The sequence below is a fragment of the Megalobrama amblycephala genome, linkage group LG1 (genome assembly GCF_018812025.1).
Source record: "Megalobrama amblycephala isolate DHTTF-2021 linkage group LG1, ASM1881202v1, whole genome shotgun sequence".
NCBI classification, from domain to species: Eukaryota; Metazoa; Chordata; class Actinopteri; order Cypriniformes; family Xenocyprididae; genus Megalobrama; species Megalobrama amblycephala.
The window spans coordinates 66,848,915-66,863,665 of record NC_063044.1 but is presented as its reverse complement, the minus strand read 5'-3'; the positions used below and the strand labels follow the sequence as shown (position 1 = coordinate 66,863,665).

Here is a 14,751-nt window from a genome sequence, read left to right as displayed (position 1 = left end):
ATTGGCCAGATTCACCTCAGGACAATGATCATGTGTGTTTTGTGCTTATTCTCACACCTTCAGTTCCACTAATGCTCACAAATTTTTAATTTTATAACAGTTAAAGCTCCTATCATGTAGTCGCAATGTTATATTGTGTCATGTTTATCGAAATAAATCTGATAAAAAAACATAGACCCCACTACATTAGTATTATAAAAACAGGTGCTGCAAGCATAAAGTACTGAAAGAAAACGTCTCTGAAACATCTGTGTATTAGTCAAATATTGCATTTATTTCACTTAAGCTGTGATATAGTATGCAAATGCAGCATGAGTGTCACAACGGAAAGCAGAAAGTGTCCAACTTCTCATCTCCGTTTACAGCTCACCCCGAATGCACGCGGCTACTCTCGCAGATCGGTTGCATCCAGCTGCAGACGATGTCCAACAGACCTGATGTCTCTACAATAACAGACTGGCGTGCATCTAATAAATGATTAGATTTTATTCCAACAAGAGGGATGCCATCCCCCCTCAAATTGTGCCTGTATATACACTATATTGCCAAAAGAATTGGGACGTCCCTCCAAATCATTGAATTCAGGTGTTCCAATCACTTCCATGGCCACAGGTGTATAAATCAAGCACTAGGCATGCAGACTGCTTCTACAAACATTTGTGAAAGAATGGGTCGCTCTCAGGAGCTCAGGGAATTCAAGCGTAGTACCATGATAGGTTGCCACCTGTGCAACAAGTCCATTTGTGAAATTTCCTCACTACTAAATATTCCACGGTCAACTGTTAGTGGTATCATAACAAAGTGGAAGCAAATGGGAACAACAGCAACTCAGCCACGAAGTGTTAGGCCACGTAAAATCACAGAGCGGGGTCAGCACATGCTGAGGCACACAGTGCACAGAAGTCGCCAACTTTCTGCAGAGTCAATAGCTACAGACCTCCAAACTTCATGTGGCCTTCAGATTATCTCAAGAACAGTGTGCAGAGAGCTTCATGGAATGGGTTTTTACATTATGAGAAATGTATTACATTATGAACCAAAATCACTCCTCACAACACCAAGTGCAATGCAAAGTGTCAGTTGCAGTGGTGGAGATGTGTTCTCTGGAGTGACCAATCATGCTTCTCTGTCTGGCAATCTGATGGACGAGTCTGGGTTTGGTGGTTGCCAGGAGAACGGTACTTGCCTGACTGCATTGTGCCAAGTGTAAAGTTTGGTGGAGGGGGATTATGGTGTGGAGTTGTTTTTCAGGGGTTGGGCTTGACCCTTAGTTCCAGTGAAAGGAACACTTAATGCTTCAGAATACCAAGACATTTTGGAAAATTTCATGCTCCCAACTTTGTGGGAACAGTTTGGGGATGGCCCCTTCCTGTTCCAACATGACTGAGCACAACCGCACAAAGCAAGGTCCAGAAAAGACATGGATGAGCGAGTTTGGTGTGGAGGAACTTGACTGGCCTGTCCTGACCTCAATCCGACAGAACACATTTGGGATTTGGGATGAATTAGATTAAAGTTTATGTGCGAGTAAAAGCAGGCGTCCCAAAACTTTTGGCAATTTTTGATTTAACACGTTAATTAGATTAATTAGTTATTGTAAAAAATTACATGTTTAAATATTTAATGCAATTAATGCAGTTGCCCCGCCCCAGAACTATGTAGTTCATTTGACATATTGTTGATTGATCATGAATATGATGCAGGGCAACAACACTACGTGATGAAGCCTATAGACTGCATTCAGAAAGTCCCTAAAATTAAAGATATGGGGGCAAAGATGCCCATGTTTCAGTATATATATATATATATATATATATATATATATATATATGACAGAAAATGGCCGGTGGTTTCTCTAGATAAGACTCTTATTCCTCGTCTGGGATCGTGTACAGCTCTTTGAAGCTGCATTGAAGCTGCAATTTGGACCATCAACCCGTTGAACCCCAGTGAAGTCCACTATAAGGAGAAAATTATTATTTCTTTTAGACTGAAGAAAGAAAGACATAAACATCTTGGATGACACAGGGTGAGTAAATTATGAGGAAATTTTCATTCAGAAGTGAACTAATCCTTTAAAATCAGTAACACAGTGAAGAATCAGCATGAGTATTATCCCTAAACTCACTTATTGATGTGTAAAAATGTAACAGTTTGAGTCATTTTTCACACATCCTTTCTAGGAGTGTATCTTGGGCAGAACCTGGGCCATGCCTACGGCACATACATTCCTGAGGTTGGTCACAAGATGAGTGAGTGCCGTACTTCCTCTGAAGGATAAAGTGGGTACTTATGGGTGTTTTGTAGGTGAGGTTATAATGAGCAATGCATTTAGGAACATTCTTGTGTATGGACTTTTTTTTTTTATCACCCAGGGCAAATAAATATTAGAGAGAAAAACAACACGTGAAAACTTAGAAAAACAACATCTGTGTTCTTTCTCACCATGTTCACGGTGTTCCAGCTCTTTTCTCCTTATTGATGCAATGTTGAACATCTCTCTAGTGTAGCGCTGCTGTTTGTTCTCATTAATCAGGTGGTCAATCTTGTTCATCAGGTCTCTCATCTCTGATAGGTTGTTCATCATCATGTTGCAGGTGTGATATCTTCCTCCACATTTCTCCAGCAGCTGCTCCAGAACAGGGTTTTTCTTCAGATCATCTATTATAGTGTCACACTCTTCTTCTCTCTCATAGGTGAAGAGAATCATCACAAACTGAAGAACTTTGTCACCAAACACTCTCTGAAGCCATTCAAGACCCATCTTATCAGCATCTGTTAACTGACCCAGTCTCACAACAAAGATGAAGGTGTGGATTTCAATTTCATTGACTAGTTGACCAATGTGATGATCCACATTTTTAGTATCATGTAAGTCAACCATGTTGATCACAGAGATGTGACGTTCTGATATCTTCTTCTGTAAAGGATCAATCCTGGATGTTTCTGCATTTTCAACATTTGGTTGTTTTTCTCCTAGTAGAATGTTCTCATCTCCAAACAGGACAGCTGAATAGCTTCCAGTTAGTACAATGTTCAGATTGGGAAGCATGATCTCTATAATAAACACCAAAGAACTAGTTTTAAACACATGAATACATAAATGACATACAACCACATCAGGAAGATCAGGTCCCTTCAAAACAGAGCATGCCGCACAACTTTGTTGGTAATTTCTAGGCTGGACTATTGCAATGCTCTTCTAGCTGGACTTCCAACACATGCAATCATGTGATTTCAGTAAATGAGGCTTTGTTACGTCATAAGTGTTTCAAAATTTCAATGGTTCACGTGACTTTTGCAGTTTGATACACATTTCAAACCACTGATTCAAAACAAAAGATTCGTAAAGCTTCAAAGCTTCATGAAGCAGTGTTTTGAAATCACCCATCACTAGATATTGTTGAATCATTATGAAGTCATTATTTAGTTTTTCTGGCACACAAAAAGTATTCTCGTCGCTTCATAACATTCAGATTGAACCACTGTAGTCACATGAACTGTTTTAAATACGTCTTTAGTAGCTTTCTGGAGACATATCCAGCTGCAGGCCCGCAGTCACAGAACGGAAATGAGGGGCGGGGCGTAAACAGTATTTGGGCTACCCATACATGTAATTTTCTTTAGTTAAATGTAAGTAGTTTTATGTGAATTTTGATCTGATCGATGTTTACAATATTTAACAACAATACTTTTAAATAAAATCACTTTTCTGTTCATATAATATGCATAAAATATCATGATGTACAAAGAGCAAAAATTTAAAACAGCCTGTTGGTCATGCTTAATGTCAATGAATGGATACAAACACAGTAGTTTATACTGCGAGGATATAGGCTACAACTATACGCCATTTTTATTTTTAAAAAATATATTAATTAATGTGTGTTGTAAAGTGTTTCCCATTTGACTATATGTGATAGTATTATTTCCTCCAAGTTCTAAATAATACTTAACGACACAGAGTTTGAGAAGATTTAATGTTAATGGATACAAACACTTTAGTTAATTGTTTACTTCAATGATAATACAACTATACAAGTTTTTTACATTAATTCAAACATATATTAATAAATGTGTAACATGTAAAGTGTTTCCCATTTGACTGTAGCCTATATTTGATTGTATTATTTCCTTCATGTTCAAATTGTTAGAAATAATACTTAGATTTTGTAACATATTTAATGTCAAATAAAAATAACCATTTAAAAAAAAAAAGCCTTGAACAAGTGAAATGTGTGTTTCTCTGTATGAAAACAAATGGGATATTTTAAAAACATTTCTAAAATAATAGGTAATAATAGGTTTAAAACATTTAAACTGCTCATAATAAAATAAAAACAAGCAAACAACAAATAATCATCTTAAAACACTTAAAAATTATAAGCCCATATCATTGCATTTCTGCAGAAAAACCTGCCTTTTCATCCCTGAAAATGAAATGATTAAGTTTTATTAATTAATATTTATTTAATATTAACATGATAAATATCTTTGACAAATGAAAAAAAAAATCTTTAATGATAAAATGTGAAAGACGTGAACAGATTTAATAGCCTATAGCAGATAAACACTTAATATACATATATAAATATAAATTCGTTCACCAAATCATAATATAAACATCACACACTCACCGTATACAGATGTCTCATTGGCTTAAATGCATGTTTCACTTGTTCAAGGATTTGCAATGATTTAATACATGTACAGTTGTGGTCAGAATTATTGGCACCCTTGGTAAATATGATCAAAGATGACTGTAAAAATAAATCTGCATCGTTTATCCTTTTGATCTTTAATTCATAAAATTAGCAAAAATGTAACCTTTCATTGGGGAATCACATTATGAAATAAATGTTTTTCTCCAAAACACGTTGGCCACAATTATTGTTTCATCTGACCATATAAGCCGGTCCCGATTGAAGTTCCAGTCATGTCTGACAACTGAATATGCTGGAGATTGTTTCTGGATGAGAGCAGAGGATTTTTCTTGAAAACCTCCCGAACAACTTGTGGGGATGTAGGTGCTTTTGATAATTTTTTTAGGCTTTCTGAGACTCAAGACTCAACTAATCTCTGCAATTCTCCAGCTGTGATCCTTGGAGAGTCTTTGTCCACTCAAACTTTCCTCCTCACTGCGCATTAGGACGATTTAGACACACATCCTCTTCCAGGCAGATTTGTAACATCTTTAGTTGATTGAAACTTCTTAATTATTGCCCTGATAGTGGAAATGGGGATTTTCAATGCTTCAGCTATTTTCTTACAGACACTTTTTATTTTGTGAAGCTCAACAATCTTTTGCTGCACATCAGAACTATATTCTTTGGTTTTTCTCATTGTGATCAATGATTACGGGAATTTGGCCTTTGTGTTTCCTCATGTTTATACTCCTGTGGAACAGGAAGTCATGGCTGGACAATTTCATGTTCATGATCATCCAGTATGCTAAAAAATGTAAATATAAATGGGAATATACTTCAGAGATATTTTATTTAATTGTGGCCAACGTGTTTTGGAGAAAAACATTTATTTCATAATGTGAGTTTCCCCCCACTTTCAATTATTTTCCTTCAATGAAAGGTTAGATTTTTGCTCATTTTATGAATTAAAGATCAAAAGGATAAACAATACAGATTTATTTTTACACTCATCTTTGATCATATTTACCAAGGGTGCCAATAATTCTGACCACCACTGTATACCTATATTTTGACATTAAATGCCAAAACCTCCATGTCTTTATTCTATTTGTCACAAGTTCACAACATGAACATACGGAAATATCACATACAGTCAAGGGAGACATTTTACTATATGGTTACACATTTATTAATATATTTTCAAAATTATATGGTTAAAAGTATTTTTTTCACAGTTTATACAAATTAGTTAATGGACTTGCTAAAAATCCTCACTGTACATCATGATATCTTATGTATATGATATGAACAGAAAAAATGACTTTATTTAAAAGCACTGTTGTTAAATGTAGACATCGATCCGATCAAAATTCACGTAAAAACAGCTTATATTTAACTAAAGAAAATGATGTGTATAGGTAGGCAACTATGACTGTTTAGGCGCCGCACCTCACTTCCGTTCTGTGGCTGCGGTTCTGAAACTGCGGTTCTGAAACTGCTGGTGCTGCGGTTCTACAGCTGGATACTATTGGCTTTCTGGGCATCTGAAAGTGTTAATCTAAGTGTTATCTTGCTATCAATGCAGGCCTCACTGAGCCAAAACAATACTTTTACAAAGGAGCATGAAATTTCTTCGCAAACCTTCCATAAATTGGCCTATTTGATCTATCCCTTCATCATTACACTGATTCAGTTGATTAAAGGGATAGTTTGCCCAAAAATTAAATTAATTCCATGATTTACTCACCCTCAAGCCAGCCTAGGTATATCTTATTTCAGACTAACACAATCTGAGATATATTTAAAAATATCCTTAGTCCTACAAGGTTTATAATGGTTGTGAATGGCTGCCCAAATTTTTCCATCCATAAAAAAAAAAAAAATCCATATGACTCCAAATATTAATTATTAAATATTAAGTGTCTGTATAATATGTATTATCAATTTTCATGGCTTATTTTGTTTATTCTATGGATGGGTCAGCTAAACAGTGACTATTAACTACTATTATTCCTTAAATTATACAAAGACGTCAACAAATGTGTAAAACTCATCAAAGAACATGTAATAGGCACTTTTAGAAACTTAAAGGTGCCCTAGAATGCTTTTTCACAAGATGTAATATAAGTCTAAGGTGTCCCCTGAATGTGTCTGAAGTTTCAGCTCAAAATACCCCATAGATTTTTTTTTTTAATTCATTTTTTAACTGCCTGTTTTGGGGCATCATTAAATATGTGCCGATTCAGGCTGCTTCCCCTTTAAAATGCTTGCGCTCCCCACCCCTGAACTCTTGACTGCCTTAAACAGCATAAACAAAGTTCACACAGCTAATATAACCCTCAAAATGGATCTTTACAAAGTGTTCGTCATGCAGCATGTCTAATCGCATAAGTATAGTATTTATTTGGATGTTTACATTTGATTCTGAATGAGTTTGATGGTGCTCCGTGGCTAAAGCTAACATTACACACTGTTGGAGAGATTTATAAAGAATGAAGTTGTGTTTATGAATTATACAGACTGCAAGTGTTTAAAAATGAAAATAACGAAATGACTCTCATCTCTGTGAATACAGTAAGAAACGATGGTAACTTTAACCACATTTAACAGTACATTAGCAACATGCTAACGAAACATTTAGAAAGACAGTTTACAAATATCACTAAAAATATCATGTTATCATGGATCATGTCAGTTATTATTGATCCATCTGCCATTTTTCGCTATTGTTCTTGTTTGCTTACCTAGTCTGATGATTCAGCTGTGCGCAGATCCAGACGTCCTGCCCTTGTCTAATGCCTTGATCATGGGCTGGCATATGCAAATATTGGGGGCGTGCATATTAATGATCCCGACTGTTACGTAACAGTCTGTGTTATGTTGAGATTTGCCTGTTCTTCAGAGGTCTTTTAAACAAATGAGATTTATATAAGGAGGAGGAAACAATGGAGTTTGAGACTCACTGTATGTCTTTTCCATGTACTGAACTCTTCTAAACTAAACTCTTCTACTCTACTTAACTATGCCGGTAAATTCATTTTTCAATTCTATGGCACCTTTAATACTCATGTAATAGACAGACACTTGTTCACTGGATCTCAGTGAATTTGCATGATTCATGGGTTCACAGAGATCGCCCCCAGCGGTGAACCATTGAAATTTTGAAACATTTCGAAATAAAGTCTCGTTTACTATAATCACATGACTTTGGCAGTTTGAAACACCCTCCAAAGCACTGATTCAAAACAAAAGATTCTTAAAGGTTTCGAAGCTTCATGAAGCAGTGTTTTGAAAGCGCCCGTCACTAGTGTTATAGATTCTTTTCTTTTTTTTATGGATTGATGCATTTTTGTCTTCAAAATTTCACAACCATTATAAACCTTAGAAGACTAAGGATAATTTTAAAATATATATCTGATTGTGTTCGTCTGAAAGAAAACACCTAGGATGGCTTGAGGGTGATTAAATCATGGGATATTTGGGTGAACTATCCCTTTAAGTAAACAATGTTTGATAGCACCAGCTTTTCTCTGCCTGAGTCATTCAATAAATCTGACATATGCAACCAGTTAACAGATCGAATATTCACATATCCCTGTGATCTCCCAGATGAAGGTTAATTTTAAAGTGTCTGCCAAATAAATAAATGTAAATGTCTTATTCAACAATACAAAAAAATCAGATATTGTTCTCTTACTGAGGCTGTTGACAGATGAATCAGAGACACACTGTTCATGTGCTCCACAGTCTGCCTCTTCAAAAGTGTCCATGGCATCATCTTGATTTGGATCTGTCATTTTATCACTGGAAGGAAGGGTAAATATTAAATGGGTCACATTATGTACAACATGTTGATAGCATTCAGACATCAGAGGCCTGGAAGACTGTTTCCGACACAGTTGAGTAAACAATTCGGCCTGATACCAAGCTCATGTACTTGTACTCGTACTCGTAAAAATACCCCTGATACCAAAGACCGATACCTCACGTAACATAACTGACAGAATTGTCCATGCACAGAGACACCGACGACAACAGCAGAAACAATATCAGCCTCAGAGGTGTGGAAATACTTCAAAATAAATGACGACAACACACACATTGTGAACTGTATGCTTTCAATCACAATTCGTTATCGAATCACGCTGAATGACAGACCAGCTGCGCTCTCTCTCACACTTAATAAAACAACAAAAGATGTTAAATAAATGTATACATGGTAAATAAACCTACTGTATCTGAAAAACAAGTTTAAATTTAATTTGTATCTCTATAGTATTTGTTGTATTGTTTGTATTTTGTTTGTTATTCCTTTTATATAACAACAATTATATATAGGCTATAAATGTATAGGCATCAGTATCGGCGAGTACTAGAAAAAAAGTATCGGTTCTTAAAAAATATCAACCATAGTTCATTGCTATGATAACTTATGCTACACGGCTAACCTGCTCCGCAGCAGGATTTATTCTGGGTTAGAGATCACAAACCCAAACTCGACCAATCAGCTGTGAGTAAAGTGATTTGTGTCTGATGCAATAAAGCCACTCCCCCTATATCTCCAAATTAAATCTGTTTATAGTGAAAACATTTTAGAGACAAAATTGCTCAACTTTTGCTGTTAGTTATTTATTATATTTATATTAAATAAATTTAAATTATGAATAATGCATATAATTAGGCCTATTATATTAATTGACAATATTAAATACTAAACTTTTAAATTAAAATAAGTATAATATATGCATATTATATAAAGCTTTTAAACAGATTAAGTTTACATGTATTCTTTTGAGCTTTTTGTGAAACTATATCAATTATTTTGTCTATCTGTTTGATTCACATGCATTGATATAGTCAGATATTTTCTTTGAGCTGTCTTCTCAATCTACTACAGCAGTGTTTATTCCTGCTTTGTAAATGTGTTTAATTTCGTATTTTCATAACAATCTCTTAATCTTCATAAGTGAAGTGAATTGCATGGCTTTCTCGAGAGAAGTGAATCAAACTGATGTTCTCCTTGTTCCGTGTGATTGGCTGTTTGCTGCACGTGTCACACTTTCAGGTGCACGCGCTTTGCAAACTGGATTAAACCTGAGTTGACAGAGAAGGTTTATACAGAGAGTTGTGCAACAATTGATCCTGATCTAAACCAGAGGTCTGTACCATGAAGCTGGATTAGCTGGCTAGCCAGGTAAGATTCAGATTAGTTTGCGCCAATCCTGGGTTTTGATGAATACGATCCTCAACTGGACACGACCACAACGCAGCCCTGAAGTATCAGCAGAGATCGAGTCGACTAGATCATCCACTGTGAAGGCCTCATCGACAGTCAGTGCCACAGTTCCTCAACAGACCGTCCATACCGGCGTGATGAATACGATCCTCAACTGGATGGAACTGAAATATTTACTTTGATTGCTGCGATCCTATCAGACTTATGATAGCAACCTGATTCGTAACAAAGCACTGTTCACCAGAGGACTGGCCCCCCGACTAAGCCTGGTTTCTCCCAAGGTTTTTTTCTCCATTTTAACAACTATTTGCCACTTGTTTGCCACCTGATGTCACCTGATGGAGTTTGGGTTCCTTGCCGCTGTCGCCTTTGGCTTGCTTAGTTGGGGACACTTGACATTTGACTTGACATTTGATACTCAATAGTATTCTTGACATTTATACAACAGTGCTTTGATCTGCCTGCATTGACACTATTCTTTAAAGGTGCCCAAGAATGCTTTTTCACATGTAATATAAGTCTAAGGTGTCTCCTGAATGTGTCTGTGAAGTTTCAGCTCAAAATACCCCATAGAGTTTTTTAAATTAATTTTTTTAACTGCCTATTTTGGGGCATCATTAATGATTTACACTCGGCGCCGCCCCTTTAAATCGCGTCTTCCCTGCCACACGAGCTCTCGACTATATTACAGGGCATTTACAAAGTTCACACAGCTAATATAACCCTCAAATGGATCTTTACAAGATGTTCGTCATGCATGCTGTATGCATGCTTCGAATTATGTGAGTAAAGTATTTATTTGGAGGTTAACGTTTGATTCTGCATGAGTTTGAGGCTGTGCTCTGTGGCTAACGGCTAATGCTACACTGTTGGAGAGATTTATAAAGAATGTCAGTTATTATTGCTCCATCTGCCATTTTTCACTATTGTTCTTGCTTGCTTACCTAGTCTGTTGATTCAGCTGTGCACATCCAGACGTTCTGCCCTTGTCTAATGCCTTTCATAATGTTGGGAACATGGGATGGCATATGCAAATATTGGGGGCGTACATATTAATGATCCCGACAGTTACGTAACAGTCGGTGTTATGTTGAGATTCGCCTGTTCTTTGGAGGTCTTTTAAACAAATGAGATTTATATAAGAAGGAGAAAACAATGGCGTTTGAGACTCACTGTATGTCTTTTCCATGTACTGAACTCTTGTTATTCAACTATGCCAATGTAAATTCAATTTTTGAATCTAGGGCACCTTTAAGAGCTGCTGTGCAGCCAAAATTATGTACCAGTTATCAATGTAAAGCTGCTTTGACACAATCTGCATTGTAAAAAGTGCTATATAAATAAAGGTGACTTGACTTGACTTGACTTAGGTACCATGAATGTGACTTGGCTTTTAGCAGTGTTCATCACCATAATAACTTACACTCCACGGCTAACCTGCTCTGGGGCAGGTTATGTTCTGGGTTAGAGATCGCAAACCGAAAATGACTTAAAATTATGTGCACGCGCTCCACAAACGAAAAATCAAGCCGAAATATTTTGTTTCGTGTTTTTTTTTTTTTTTTTTTTTTACGAACGAATCTCATTATCCGTTTGTTAAAATAAGCTAAAAAAAAACGAATAAATGATCCTTCTTTTCATCTCTTATTATTTCATTTCAAATAGGAAATTAAATGATCAAATGATACACGGACCATTAATCCCACCCTCTTTGAAGCGGTAGGCCTACTTCAGTGGAAAAGCAAACCGAAAGTAAGCGAGCTGAGCCGAGTCATTCCACGCTGTGGAAAAGTATACTTCATTATTGCACAACGTTGCCCTGAGTCATCGAAAAGAAAAACCGGATTTCTGAGCATGCAAAAAAAAAAAAAGTCTTCTCTACACTTTCACACACACACACACACACACACACACACACATATATATGTTGTACAGTTTGTCATTTTAAATATTATTACTGAAGTAAATAATCTTGCCTTCTTCTCACACCTTGTGCCCTTATGTGCCTGTTTACACCTGGTCACTTCATGAGTTTTCTCTGATCGGATAGCTATCCAATCGTGACAACACCAGGTCTAAATTCCCCCGGAAACTCATTAAAGACGGATATAAATCTGATCGCTCAAACCACTTCAGGAGGTGGTCTGGGACGAATTCCAGTCAAAACTGAACATGTCTAAATGCGGTTGTTAAAACCACATGTAAATTTAACTCCTCACAAAAAAATATTAAAAAATAAACGTGTGAGCGCGTGTTATAGGCTAAATAACATGTTATTGTCAAATATGACAGCGCTACTGCTGCACGCATCGTCGCATATGAACAGCTGAGTATTTATTCAGCAAGATAACGCGCAAACCAAACTGAATGTAAGTCTTAGGCGCTGAAAACACAATCATCTTCATTAAAGGTAATGAGACTGAATGATCTTACCAGTGCTGTTGCCGCGCGCTCTCCTATTGCAGTCTTTGATTTTGAAATTAGCTGATGATCAATAAAATGCAGCTCATTGTTGCATTCGGTGACGTGAACTCCATGAAATCTGCATAGCGCGGGAACTGAAGATCGGATATAGGCCTATACATGGGTTTCAAAGACGTCACTTCCGCTATGCCCGCCGCCATATTTGGGACCGGTCACAGCTGCGCGCCCTGTTTAAGTCTATGGTGACAGCAGCTACAACTACCAGAGGAAGGCCAACAAAACGCTCTCAGAAGGTTCACAACAAGTTTATAATATATCTTGGATATGTGGTGCTGTTAGCCGTTTCAACAGTCGTCAGAACTTCAAATTTATTTGATTTATTTGAAAATATTATGAATTCTAGTTGCTGTGTTTCGGCGTGTTACAGGATGAACAAATTCACGACACCAGCTGACTACATTACTTAGTTCAAGTACATGCGTGCATGATTTTGTGCAAATATAAGTTGTAATTTTATGTATAGCTTGTATAAATATATATGAATTACCATAGGATGTGTCCTGTTGAGTTAATTAACCTTCTAGCAAAGCGCTTCAGTTTACGGGTGTTCATTCAGCGCGCGCAGCTCAAATAATACTGTTATCAAAATGAATCTGTTATTGATGTTATTGTATACAAAAAAAAATCTGTTATTGTTCATGATCCTTATTATTAATCAAACTATGTGTTGATGAAAATAATACTAGAATATAAGAGCTAGTTATTAAAAATAATGCATTCGTTTTCTAAAAGAAATATTAAAGTTTTAATAATACTGTGTAGTAACGTTAAACATTTTAATGACTTAATCATTGCTGTTTGAGCTGCGCACGCTGAAGCTGAAGAGAATAAAAAAACCCATAAACTGAAAGTTAATTAACTTTCAACTTTTTAATTAATCAACGGAACACATCCTATATAAAATAATCCAGATATTAATACAAAATAAAAATAATATTACAACTAGTATTTGCACAAAATCACGCACAGATGAACTTGAAGTAACCTCATTGAAACTCCGAAACACAGCAAATAAGCCCAAATAATTCACAACGTTATTTTACAAGTATATACGATTATAATATCATGTATAAGAAGAAGACAGTCCCAATCATATTAATGTTTTGTCTTACTTTTTGAGCGCTCGCACTGAAGCTATAGATGATCATCAGCTCTGTGGGTTATTTACCTCAACGAAACACATCCTTTATGAGAATAATCAGATATTTATACTTAATAAAATTAATAAGTTTTATCTGTACAAAATGACGCGAATGCACAAGTGAAGTTTGAACAAGTTATGTAATCAATGTTTAACTCAGTCGACGCGCTCTTACCACAACAACACGCTGAAACAACAACACAGAGAATTCACAACATTTTATTACAATAGTGTCCTCGTTATAATGTTACGTAAATGACAGTCCCAGCAGTTATTAATGTTGTGCATTGCTGTTTGGCTGCCAGTGGTGTGGTCCCTTCTGAATGAAGCCAATAATTCTGCCGATCTAACTACTTTGGGATCAAATAAATTTGTAGTTCTGACGACTGTTGAAACGGCTAACAGCACCACATATCCAAGATATATTATAAACTTGTTGTGAACCTTCTGAGAGCGTTTTGTTGGCCTTCCTCTGGTAGTTGTAGCTGCTGTCACCATAGACTTAAACAGGGCGCGCAGCTGTGACCGGTCCCAAATATGGCGGCGATAGAATACAGTGACGTCACATGAAACCCATGTATATCCGTTTTGCGGAAACACATTTTTAAATGTGGCCAAGTGTAAATGCAGTCGTTTTTATAAATCAGTTATTTATCCGAGAAAACGCTTGAAGTGACCAGGTGTAAACAGACCCTATGTTAAGTGGTACTCCCAGCCCACTTGGAATTTTCCCAAAATCGTATGATGGCCACTCCGGGCCTGATGCCAACTGACTTTCAGAAGCCTGTCAATGTGTGCATGACTTATCCAAATATATTATGTAAAAAAATTAAGAAGACAATTCTAAACAAACTGATAATAGCTAAAATAATCAAATTAAGTGATTAAAGTCAAACCTGAGTGTTGATGTCTCTCTGTGTGTGTCATCTGTCCAAAAAAATGCCTGAATGTACTCTGCAAACCCTTTTATAGCCACAAACAACTGTGTTCCTAGAAGTCACATGATGCATCTGAAACTGAAAGTTTTTTCTCTCATGCCAGAGTTCATTTTTGAACCTTTATGCTATTTATTTTATACAATGTCTTGTCACACAGAAATGTGTGGATTATTTCACCAGTCTGCACATCTCTGTCTGACCAGATCTGTAAAATATATCCCATAAAGCATAAAACATCAATACTATGGCTACCACACAATTGTAAGAGAAAAAAAAATGAATCTTTTGGAATTACCTGGATTTCTG

General features: G+C 36.3%; 1 protein-coding gene across 1 annotated transcript in view; it reads right to left on the bottom strand.

Moving 5' to 3' along the window:
- The window catches only part of LOC125280152 (interferon-induced very large GTPase 1-like), a 30,765-nt gene extending 16,299 nt beyond the window's left edge, over nt 1-14,466 (bottom strand). Inside the window, exons 1-3 of the mRNA XM_048210492.1 lie at nt 14,404-14,466; nt 8,344-8,450; nt 2,446-3,057 (exon numbers count right to left, since the gene is read on the bottom strand). Of these exons, the coding sequence (XP_048066449.1) occupies nt 2,446-3,057; nt 8,344-8,443 (712 nt within the window). The 5' untranslated portion in view covers nt 8,444-8,450; nt 14,404-14,466. The remainder of the gene's footprint in view (nt 1-2,445; nt 3,058-8,343; nt 8,451-14,403) is intronic.
- Between the last annotated feature and the right edge of the window lie 285 nt (nt 14,467-14,751).